General features: G+C 43.7%; 1 protein-coding gene across 8 annotated transcripts in view; it reads left to right on the forward strand.

Annotated features, from left to right (window-relative positions):
- Window positions 1-3,250, forward strand: part of STX16 (syntaxin 16) — a 26,925-nt gene extending 23,675 nt beyond the window's left edge. For all 8 annotated transcript variants that reach the window (XM_003787733.3, XM_003787734.3, XM_023511953.1 and 5 more), the window contains one exon: window positions 362-3,250. In XM_003787733.3, coding sequence (XP_003787781.1) covers window positions 362-466 — 105 coding nt within the window. In that variant the 3' untranslated portion in view covers window positions 467-3,250. The remainder of the gene's footprint in view (window positions 1-361) is intronic.
- The last annotated feature ends 7,672 nt before the right edge of the window (window positions 3,251-10,922 follow it).

Here is a 10,922-nt window from a genome sequence, read left to right on the forward strand (position 1 = left end):
AGACAGCTCTGGTTGCAGGAAGGGTCATGGCAGCCTGTAGAGGGAAAGTAGGGAGAAGCAGGTCCACCCTAACGTGGATGCATAAGCTGTGACTTCTCTGTTAGCTTTGGTTTCAACAGTAGATTTCCAATCAGTTTGTTCCTAAGCCCAGGGTGAATAAGCAGCTCCAGAATCACGGAACTCTTTCACGCACAGCAGTTGGAGTCTCTTGAAACAGTGGGGGGTGGGGGTGGGGCTAGCATAGCTTGGAGCAGAGATGCAGTTACTATGCAGGAGATCCAGAAACCTCAAAGGGAAGCAAGTGAGACTTGATTTGGTATTTTGGGGAAAATGACACCTTTTTTCCCTCCTCTCTTTGTAGGCAGAACAGTATCAAAAGAAGAATCGGAAAATGCTTGTAATTCTAATACTATTTGTCATCATCATTGTCCTCATTGTCATCCTCGTCGGTGTGAAGTCCCGCTAAGTGGCATTGGGCTCTCGTGTGTGCGGCACATGTGGGTTTCCCAGGCGTGAGAGGTTTGGCCTACGCCCCGCCAGCTGCCTACAGAGGTGCAGCCACGAGGGACCCTCAGGCATCAGGGCAGAGGACCTTTCCACCACCCTCTTCACAGTCGTGCTCGAGCCAGGAGAATGCGCTTTCGTTTTTCCTTCATTGTTGAGTATTTAAGGACCTTTGATACTATTGGAAAGTAAAGACTGAGTTCTTTGATCAGTTTTAATATATTTTTTTTTAGAAAGAGAAAATGAGGTGAAAGTTAACAGGCACTGCAAAAGCTGTTCGGTATTATTGTGTATATGATATTTTTTTTAGCAGTCGTGTCTGAGCAGCATATTAAAATAATTTTTGGAAAAATTTTTTTAAAACCATCTGGTTTTTAAGAAATTTGGTACCAAAAATTTATGAGTAGAGGTGAAAATACCTCTTCATCTTTCTCTGTATATTTTCCAATTGAAAACAAACTAAGAAGTCCTTTAAGAATTTATAATCCGTTCCCCATTAACTTAATTTAGCTTTTCCATCACTGTTAATGATCAGAGTAACAAAGTGTGAAAAATAAGAAACCATCATTGATGTTAATTAACACATTTAGATGGGCCAGTAAAAACAGCATCATAAGTTTAAATTTAATTGCAAATGGAATATTCCTCATTTAAAATTTTTGCTCTGCATTTTCTACTGTAAACCAAAAGGGGTTACTAAGCAAAACTACCTAAATTTAAAAGTTGGTGATTTGAATGAACCTCGTATTAAAGAAAGCTTGAAAAGTGTCATGAAAGTCACCAGCTTCAGCCAGTGTGGCCCTGGGTGTCCCCCCCACCATCCTTAGCACATTACTTAGATGCTAACTGCATAATGACCTGTTCAAACCAGACTCCATTTAATGAACTGTGAATTTACACAGAGGCCATTTTAAATGGGTCACCCCATTTAGGATTAGTGGATCTCAAATTATTAACCAAACATAACTCCATTTCAAAGTAAAATATTCTACCACTGACTTGATTTATTGGCTCTTCCGTTGCTACTTAGCAGCGCCCAGAGAGCAGGCGTAGTTCTGAGAGCTGTGGACATCATGACTAGGAAACGTGTCATCCATGAGGGTGCAGAGCAGATCACCAGAGTGGGACTTTGTCAGTTACCTACCCGTTATCAATATGGTGCTCGAAAATGTTCCTGGAACTGTAGAATAATGTGGAAAGTGATGACTTTGAAAACTGAAGTTGTTCATGTTTCATGGGCCTTGTTTTGACACCAGTATCGTTTTAATGGTCTTTGTGTAATTTTTGATAGCTTTTTCATTGTTTTTGCTTCTCTTAATGTGTTAGTTTCATTTGGACCAGTCACATAAAATGTTTATCTAGAATTGACTGTGAAGTTGTTCCCAGAAATGTAAACCCAAGTCCAGAGATTGAAGTTGTCCAAACAGATCATGGGCTTAACACCCAAACCTGCCCGAGTTGATGCCTCCAGGCAGCCACTGATTTTTCTCTTACTCACGTGGCTGTAGAATGAAATGACCTAAAGGTTTAAGGTGTCCCTGGGATTTTAGGAATAGTGTGGTATTCCCTGACAAACTTCTGTTAGAAAAGAGGGTCAGGGAATAAGAACTTAGTGACTGCTCAGTCACCTCTGAACATGGTCTTCTATGAATCCTGAGAGTTACTCTGAGTCTCAGCAGACTCTGACCACAGGCTGCTCAAGAGTGCTGCACAGGTGGGTGCCGTGCCTCAAAAACAGTCTGCAGTGACAGGATTCCTGTTACAGCGTCGCAAAAGTCTGTCTTTCCCTTGAAAAAAAGTGACCCTCTAAGAAAGGATTGCAGTTCATTTCTATTTATTGACTGAATATGGTGATGGGGGTTGGTTTCAGACCCCATCCCCCATTTGGGTAAAATGATGGATCTGATTAGAAATTGTTCTAAGGATCTCATTTTGGAATGGGGGAACTGTCCCATTCTTCCCAAAGCCAGTTCAGGGTCAGTTGAAGCTGTCTGCTGCCATTACTGCTGTCCTCAGGCAGGAAACAGCCTGGAGCTGGCCCCAGAGCCTGTGTCCTAACTTGTCGGGGTCCTCAAATGACTGTAATTTTCTGTTGAGCCTGTATTTGGGAAAGATCAGTAGCATTTGAAGAGGTAAGAGAAAATAATCATGTCCTGTACCTCAGGGTTCCTCTCTCTGAAGAAGGAAGACCCCTTTCCTTGCTGACAGCCTGCAGCCAGGGGCACCATGTGCCCTTTGGGTCTCTGTTGGGCCATGGAGATGACAATCGCCCAGTCTAGTCTCTTCCCAGCCTGCGGTGCACCTGAGGAAGAGACTCACCTGGGAGGAGAAAAGTGTCTGTCCTCCATCTTCCAAAGCTCCTGATCCTTCCGAGATTGTCCCTGAAAACTGTTGTCTCTTGTTTGTTCGTTTTGGGGTTGCTGGTGCTGGCTGGGCCGTGCCATGTGAAGCAGTATGTGTCTCTAATTTAACAGATTTACTGCTTTCTCTGCTAATTGAGAGAGCATTATTTATTTGTTTTGACACAAGTGCTTTCAGTGTTTTATCCTAGCTAATGGCTTCTTAAAGGTAATAAAACCCTTCCAACCTAATTGGTCAGATTAAGACTTTTTTCTCTTGTATGCTTAAATAAAGCAATTAGTGAAGCGCTTCTATCCAAAATGACTTTTTTTGTCCATTTTTAAAACTAATTTACTGTTACTGGAAACTTTTTGTACAATAAAGCCATCATGCAGATTGAAGAACATGCTGCAGTCCTAGTATTAATTTTAACGATCGTGTTGGGGAGGGCCTGGTCGGTTTCGTGATCCTTTGGGCTAGCGGGTGCTAGTTTTGTGCCTGAGGCTGCCTCAGTGTCTCACAGTTGGTCTGTTTAATGGACACTTTCAAAGGGGCTACCTTACTTGCTAGCCAATATACAGCAAAGGGAAACCACCTAAAAGATGCGTAATTATTTTTCTTATGAAAACATGCTTTATATACATATCAAGAAGCATTTGAAAATCTTCAAATAAAACTGCTGTGTGCTTTGTTGAGAAGTGATTCTTACTGGCTCCAGGAGACTTGACTTTCTAAATGACTTACGATGCTTCTTGTCTTGTTTATACCAAAAACATCAGGGATAGTGGTTGCCCTGCTAACTTCAAAGCCAAAAAACTGCATTCCCTTCAAATGGGTGTGTAAGTGGGGGAGTTCTTCCTCAAAGGCTGGGCTGGCACTATCATGAACCCTGGCTTTCACATATATGCATGTCTGGGGGCAGATGTGGTACTGAGGTATGAAGAGGGTACTATGTGTTTTAATTAGCTAAACCCCAGAGTCAGTGCACATGAAAGCAGGAGTTGTCCAGGTGGCAGCCTTGGGATACCAGGCATCCAACCTGAGCTGCCCTGGTGCTCCTGCAGCTCTCTGCAGGGCCTGTTGACAAACCACGCACAGCAGCAACCCCCTCTTGTTGTGCTCTTGCCTTGTTTATTGGCTCAAACAAAATGGGGGAATGGGGAGATGGGGAAATCCCATCTGCCCAACTAACACATCAGCCATAGGCTCTGTCCAAGAATCAAATCCACCTCCAAAAAGTAGATATTTGCCATAGGGCTCCAGAACATTCTGAGCAGCAGTAATAATGTTAAGTCCCTCACCCTGAAGGTGAAGGTACAGGCCATGCCACGTGCACGACGTGCGCTTGTCGAGACTCTTCCTGGGCTGTGTTCCCGGCTGAGTCTCGGTGGCCCAGCACTGTTGCCTAGGGAGGAGCAGCAAAGACGCAGACCCAGCCTAGAGGGGTGACTTGTCTGCAGGCCTGGAAGTGGCAGACTACTGGGGTACCTGTGAATGCTCACCTTGACTGTAGGAAAAAGCAGGCTGACCACAGATGGGCTCTGCTGATTTTAGTGAACATGCTATAGAAGTTTGATCACCACGAAAAGTCTGAGTGATCCAGAATCCTCCCAGTCTGTCTGCCACAGCTCTGTTGCTTCAGCAAAACAACTTACCTAGCCTAGCAGAGTTTGTTTCTGAATTTAATAGGGTAGCATATTCTGTGTGCTGTGTGAATTCTCATCATCAGGATCTCTTATCATAGTCAGACCATGTGGGAACCGTAAGGAGAGAAATTTTCACAGAAGGGAATGTGCACTGGTTGGGTGTGGGGGAGACAGTTCAGCACCAAGAATTCCACCCTCTCAGTGGTTCTAATTCATTGAGTCCTTACGACTTTCCATTTCTTCTGAGATTTAGGGAGGCAGACCTGGTTAACAGATCTTCTATTAGCTGTATTTCAGAATTTAGCACCGTGCATGCTTACAAACATTGCCTAAAATTACACATCTGTGGGTATAATAACCCCTTAAAAACTAATTTCCTTTCCAAATTTTTTGGCCACCCAGATACCACCTCTAATCTTGTTGCCTGATGTTTTTGTTTGAGTTCCATTTTGAAAGTGAGGGAAAACAACCTCCTCCCAAATAGTAGGTATTAGATGGACTGGTGGGGATCCTGGCTGGGCATGCAGGGACTTCTAGCTCGTGTGAAAGTGTTTCCAGTTTTGGACTCAAGAGTTAGACAGTGGGTGTCAACGGAGTGCGTCTTATCCCCAACTCCACACCACCCTGGGTCAGATGTCACTGTACCAGTCTAGGGCTCGGTGCTGTCAGGACACAAAGGCACATTCCACAGAGGCAAATGGCAGAAACTTGTGCACAATTATCTGGTCAATTGAGGCAAAAGAAAATAATCATTTGTCCAATTGTCCAAATTAGCTCTATGGACTGTCCTGAACGCTCAGGGTAATTGTGTGGTTCTCCACTTCAGCTCCATAATCTTGGCTAAAATGGACCATTTAAATGAGGCTCGATTCAACACCATGCACATTTAAATCGGGCTCAGTTAAAATAGACCACTGGGCTTAGCATTTTCTGTTTGTCAACTATAATTCTATAATTGCTTTTAGCTAATCATCCAAATTCCGCCATTAGTAATCACTATTGCTCTCATTTTATAGATGTTATAACAAGAGGCAGAGGGCTCTGGTTTGCATCATTTGGTCTCTTTTTCTCAGAGGAAGTGCTGAAGGAATCAAATGGTTTATTTTTTCATTCTTTTGTAGCTTGGTGTTTTGACCCAGGACACCATAATAGATCTCCATTTTCATCATCTGTGGGGTACTAGACATCCCCTCTTTACCATAGCCTTCCTGTTTTTCCAGATGGGGAAACAGACCCACCAGAGAGCTCGCCAAGGTCAGGAGACTCGAACTAGAACCAGGGGCTTTCTGGTTTCCAGACTGGTGCTGTTTCTGCTTACGCCATTTTAATTGTTCATTTCTTTCCATAAAATTAAATGACCTTCTTCAAGAAAGATTTAATGGTCAAGATGTGATTTGGTAAAAAGCTTCCTCAAGGATTTTTTTCTTATTACAAAGATGAGACTGGCTGAGGCTAAGAGAGATTTGCAAACAGTGGCGTGTCATTATCCCCAGTTCAGTTTTTTGTGTAATTGGTGTGAAGAGACTGCGGCTGATGAATCAGCCTGCTGCCAAGCAGAAAAGAAGGATTCTTTTGTGACGTGACTTGGTGGACGCACATGTGTGTTTGCCGTTGTTTATAAAAGGTGTATGTGTACATAAAGCACTTACCGAGATGGATAATGTCATTTTAAATTTGTAAATAATAAAAAATAGTCTGCGGCCGAACTGATTTTACAATTGCCTGAGAATGCAGCAGTTCATTTCAACACTATGCAATGTCTAGAAATTGATTTTTTTTTAAATCCAATTAAGCCTCAAGGTTGGTTATCCATTTAAAAGGTCGGATGAGTTAAACAATGACAGTACCTTCAGTTCATGCTAATAATTAAATTTACACAGAACTCGGGCACTCACGTTGTGCCTGGTGGAGGCACACATTTCATGTCTGGGCACAACAGTGAGGTACCAAAGTCCCCAGCAATGGAGGGTATAAACCAGCAGAGCCTGGACCAACCCCAACTTGGGGAGACCCTAAGCTGGCTGCCAACCCTGTCACCTTTCTCCTTAGGTCCCCAGAGTTCCCCTGGAGAGCTGTAGTCTCAACAGTTAGCTGTGTTCCTGCTGTTCCAACTAGCTGTACTTGTCTGGGGCCCCCGGAGTATTGGAAATGGAAAGTAGCCTCTCATTTAAAAAGAAAAACAAAAGATGGATACACTACTTGGTTTCATGTGCTGCCGAGTTTATGATGTAATAAATACATCCTGTTTTAAAAACAATACTCTATAGTATGCATTGACTGTATTCCTTAGGTGTTAAGACAAAGACTTCAAAATGTCTTTTTGTGGTTCTCATAGGTAATGTTTAAGTATTACCGAATTCATGAAGATGTTAGGAAAACCATGAACCCGATCGGCATGCTTTTTACTCTGTTTGGGTTATAATGTCACTCAAGGTTTGTAAATTGTTGAGAACAGATAAGTGATCTTATTTCAAATGCAGCATTTTAACCTGCTTCGTAATCCAAGTAAGGTTGGCACACTTCAGTACTCCCCATCCATTACGATGAACCAGCCTCAAATAGGGAACTTTCCAGATTTCATGAGGAAAAAAAGATTGAATTTCCTTTTCATTGCCCTTAAAAAAAACTAACAATTTCTGGTTAGCTTTTTGCTTCCCTCGCACTGCTCAGCTGCCCAAATCCTTGGTAACAGACTCATGATTCTTTTTACTTTTTAAAAGATCTCCATTCAGATACGACAGATAGATAGATGTGTAATAAACACAAGGGTATTTCTGGGGAAAATGTGACTCAGGTTTTTGAAGATTGAATCATTTTCACTGCGCCAGAGAAACGTACTATTTAAAAGGATCCTGTTGAGTGAAGGTTTTCCTAAAGAAAAGATTTCTTGATCAAAACAAACATTTACCCCCTAATTTTGCTTTTCTATAAGTCTCCATTTTTGTATGTTGAGTTTGCTCACGGGAACGTGGGACCACGTTTGGTCTGTTAATTTTTTTCTCTTTTCCTTCCTGCAGCAGCTTCCCTGTCCCAGGGCTCAGGTCTTCAAGGTGCCCTTGAAAACTTTTGCAGCTACAAAAATAATTTTGCTGGTGTTCAGAAGTAAATAGGAATGCCGTTCCCGAGACATGCGGGTTATTGCTGTCTTGTCCTGTGCCCTTCCTGGGAGAATAATTTAGGCTGCTAGAACGGCAAGGGGCCTCAGAGAGCAACCAGTTCGGCCCCCTCATTTTATCGAGAAGTCCTAAAACCTGATGCTAGAAGCAACACTTTTTGGTGTTAATAAATGGCTCTGCCCGCACATTTTATGAACCTAGTCTCTCATCCTGCTGATAGCAGAAAGTAAAAACACACTGTTTGCAGATTAGGTTACGAAATGTGCTTTTCCAGCGAAGTGCAAAAGATTACATGTAGTATGCTACCTTCTTGTGTAAGATCCATGAATATATATAATCTTATTTCCTTCCAAAAGAAACAGGAAAGATAAACTAAAGGAAAACAAAAATGGTGGCGTATAGGGGTAAACATGTTATCTGTGAAGGTTAGAGGAAAAGGGGGGAAAGGTCAGGGCTGGGGGGCGTCGTTTCACAGCATTGCTTTTTACAGTTTTGACTTTTGAACTATGTCATTGTTTTCTGTATTCAAAAAACAACATGAGAAAAGAATGAGAGCATCCAGTGTGAACACATGAACCTAGATGTACTTCACATTGATAGACCACACAAAAGTCATTTTGAATATATCAGTGGGATACACTCTTAAGAACAAGAAGAATGTAAAGACCGTGACCTTCCTGTTGTCATTCTGTTGTCCATCATGGAGGCTGTCAGTGAGCAAGTACCCAGGGGGGGCTTGGGAGTTAGGCTCCTTGCCGTGGGCACAGGGACAGTGGCAGGTGAGGAGAAGCCCCGTAGTGTGAGGTTTGAGTTAGAGGAATCACAGTGAACCCCTGGCATTAAAAAGACAAGAATCCACCTCTGATCTCTTAGAGGACCAGCAGCAGTGACATCTGGGTAGTAGTGAACCAACATGCTCTCAGAGCTGGGTTCCCACCCAACCATCGCCCCCACCAAAAGTTTCTTGGAGAAAGGGATAAGTGGATTTGGGGTGAGGAGGGAACAAAGCCAGCTTGGGGACCAGCCTACTGTTCCAGAACAGGCAAAGTCTTCAAAAACTACAAAGAACATGTCAAAAAGACACTGCAGGCAGCCTGATGGGGCTCTTGCTGGCCTAAGTGGGACACCTGGAGCAGTGATACTTAATGACCCACACATATACATGTTCACACCCAGGGCAGGCTGGCTTTCCAGGCCTGCAGGCACTCGGGTCCTGAGTATGGTTTGATACTCTGCTGTTGCCATCTCAAAATTGTGTTTTGTTTTGCTTAAAGAGGCTCCACGTTTTCATTTTGCCCTGGACTCCACACATTATGTAGCTGGTTCTGGGGGGAGAGGGAAGGTCTATGCTAAAGAGCACCTGGTAATAAATGCAGAAGGAAGACAGAGCCAGATGAGACTGCAGCAGCACTTGCTTCGGGCAGGGATCCTCCCTGATGCCAGAGACATTGGGGCAAATGTTGTTGGGACCCAGAACGTTATTCTAATAGTCTTAAAGTGTCATGCCGCAGATGATAAATGGGAAAGTCATTTTAATTCTATTCATTATAAAAGGGGAAATATGCTGTTACCACAAAGAGACCTGGCAGACCCCACTTGGCCAATAATGGGGACACAGATTCTGTGCCTCCTGGTGAGCTACGGTGGGAACCACAGCATGTATTTTTGCCAAAAAACATTTAACTCGAATCTAATCATGAGGAAACAGAGGAATCCAGGCTGTAAGACCTTCTATAGGACATTCTAATATCATGGGAGACAAAGGCAGGGATTGTTCTGGATTAAAGGAGACCAGAGAGCCTTGACAATCAAATGGCATGCCTGATCCTTATTTGGGTTCTGGATTTAGAAAGAAAAAGCCATGAATGATAGGAAGACAATTAAGGAAATGTTAATGTTGTTGCAATTGGATTATATGGGATAAATATAGTATACCAGTATATGGGATAATAGTATTGTTTGGGTGTTAAACTTCCACATATGTGATAGGGATTTTACGATGATTATGTCGGCTAGTATCTTTGTTCTTTAGAGAGATACACTGAGATGGGGTGACTGTATGCAACCTACTTTAAATGCTACAGGGGAAAAAAACGTATGTACACACAAACACACCCACACAGATGCATGTGTACGTGCAGCTGTCACTTTATTACAGTGTCTGGGACCAAAGGCATGGCATCTCTGAGGTCTGCCTGTATACCTCAATGTATATGCTTCTGTGTACACATAGACATCTTTATGTGTATGAATCTAGGTGAAGGATATATAAGCATTCATTATATTATTAATATTTTTTCAGGCTCAGCGCCTATAGCTCAACCGGCTAAGGCGCCAGCCACGCACACCTAAGGTGGCAGGTTCGAATCCCCAGCCCGGACCCGCCAAACAACAATGACGTCTGCAACCAAAAAATAGCCGGGCGTTGTGGCGGGCGCCTGTGGTCCCAGCTACTTGGGAGGCGGAGGCAGGAGACTCGCTTGAGCCCAGGAGTTGGAGGTTGCTGTGAGCTGTAATGCCACGGCACTCTACCCAGGGGGACAGCTTGAGACTCTGTCTCAAAAAAATATATATATATATTTTTTCAGTTTTTTCATACATAAATTAATTTTTCAAAAAGGTTTCTATAGAAATGTGCTTTTCATGGCAATGAGTTCTTTTTCATTCCTTCCAGGAACACCTAGTGCAAACCCAGGTGGCATGTCCGGCACCACTAGTTACAAGAAGTGATGGAGGTGCTCCCCACCAGCATCTGGCCATGGTGAGGGGAGGTGCGGGCACCCTCAGATGGTGCTGCAGGGAGAGATCCCCCGTCCCCGGTCCCCGGTCCCTGGCCTACCTCTGCTTGGTCTGGGCTCACAAGGCAGCAGGCGGGTCTCCACCAGAAGGAGCTCTGCCTTTATTTCCCATCAGGACCTGACAGAGGCACTTCCTCTGGCCTTCAGTGACCCACACGTGCAAGATCAAACTCTGTAGGCACACACTTATGTCCAGCCATATGAGCTGCTGATGATGCCAGAACGGACGTGACCTTTGCACAAACAATTCCTTGCCAAGGGATCAGAATGCCCAGTTCATATCAATCCAGGCCTCAAGACCCAACTCAAAGCCCCCTCCTAGTCCAAGGGGCCTTCTCTGACTCAGCTTCTCTCAGTGACTGGATCTCTGGATTTTACTAATACATGTATCCCTCTTCTCCCCCATCACATACCTGTATGTGTACACACACACCATCACATACCTGTATGTGCACACACACCATCACATACCTGTATGTGCACACACACACCATCACATACCTGTATGTGCACACACA

This window comes from Otolemur garnettii, unplaced genomic scaffold (assembly GCF_000181295.1).
Source record: "Otolemur garnettii isolate 467f Iridium unplaced genomic scaffold, OtoGar3 scaffold00023, whole genome shotgun sequence".
Taxonomy (NCBI): Eukaryota; Metazoa; Chordata; class Mammalia; order Primates; family Galagidae; genus Otolemur; species Otolemur garnettii.